Here is a 974-nt window from a genome sequence, read left to right on the forward strand (position 1 = left end):
GCAGCAGTACCAACACAGTTAGCAGAAGTTTGCAGAAAGCCATGGCCGTGATGAAGAACAGTGTAGCAGTACCTCTGTGTGGTGAGGGGGGAACAAGTGCAGCTTTATATGCACTGCTGGAGAGATGACTATCATTAGTCCCGCCCTTTACATCTCAAACCACACCTAAAAAAATGTACATGCGATTTTAACATGCAGTGGAAAAATAATTGAAGACTTTGGTTGAATATTCTGGCAACGTGCCAAAAATATATATTTTGAACAATCAAATGCCATCTTTGATGAAAGAGTTTAACTCTTTTATTTGATTTATCTGCACTGCAGACCTGTTAGTGTGACACATTGTGCTTGAAAAGTTACCTGCTACTGCTGTGTTTAATTTCCACTTAAATTATCTAAAAGTGGAGGGTGGTGGAGTTAAAGTGTAAGGCATAAAAGGTGTGGTCTCAGTAGAATTTCCATCTCCACCCTAAATGACCTTAGCCCTTCCACCCTTTTTTATTTATTATACTATATAACTGCTCTTGTATACAGACCCACAATGTTTCTGTTTCAATGGTTCTTACGCATACTCCATGTATATAGTTTCACTCACATATATGTATCCATATATGCTTTTTATTTTATTTTAATTATTTATTTGTTTTCCCCTTGTTGTATATTGTTTTCTCTTCTTACCTTTGCACCTTTGTGGTCCAGCTACCCAATTTCACTGTGCAAGAAACTGCACAATGACAATAAAAAACTCTAAGTCTAAGTAAAGGTCTCGAGCATGTATGACTGAAAGGGAGCGAAGGGAAAATGGAGACAGAAAGGCAGAGGAAAGGCCAGGGACCGAGTACTCGTGCTCCAACTATTGAGACCTGTGTACTCATTGCAGAGACCTAAATTCTGTTGTGTTTGCCATTTGCTGCATATCCCTCAATCTCTCGCTTTACTTTATTGCCATTCAACCTTCTAGGAATAACAAAAAG

General features: G+C 38.6%; 1 protein-coding gene across 1 annotated transcript in view; it reads right to left on the reverse strand.

Annotated features, from left to right (window-relative positions):
* Positions 1 to 577, reverse strand: part of LOC102214409 (tryptase-2-like) — a 2,601-nt gene extending 2,024 nt beyond the window's left edge. The window contains exon 1 of the mRNA XM_005755562.1: positions 567 to 577. Coding sequence (XP_005755619.1) covers positions 567 to 577 — 11 coding nt within the window. The remainder of the gene's footprint in view (positions 1 to 566) is intronic.
* Between the last annotated feature and the right edge of the window lie 397 nt (positions 578 to 974).

Source organism: Pundamilia nyererei, unplaced genomic scaffold (assembly GCF_000239375.1).
Source record: "Pundamilia nyererei isolate P.nyererei 1_Seehausen unplaced genomic scaffold, PunNye1.0 scaffold01914, whole genome shotgun sequence".
Taxonomy (NCBI): Eukaryota; Metazoa; Chordata; class Actinopteri; order Cichliformes; family Cichlidae; genus Pundamilia; species Pundamilia nyererei.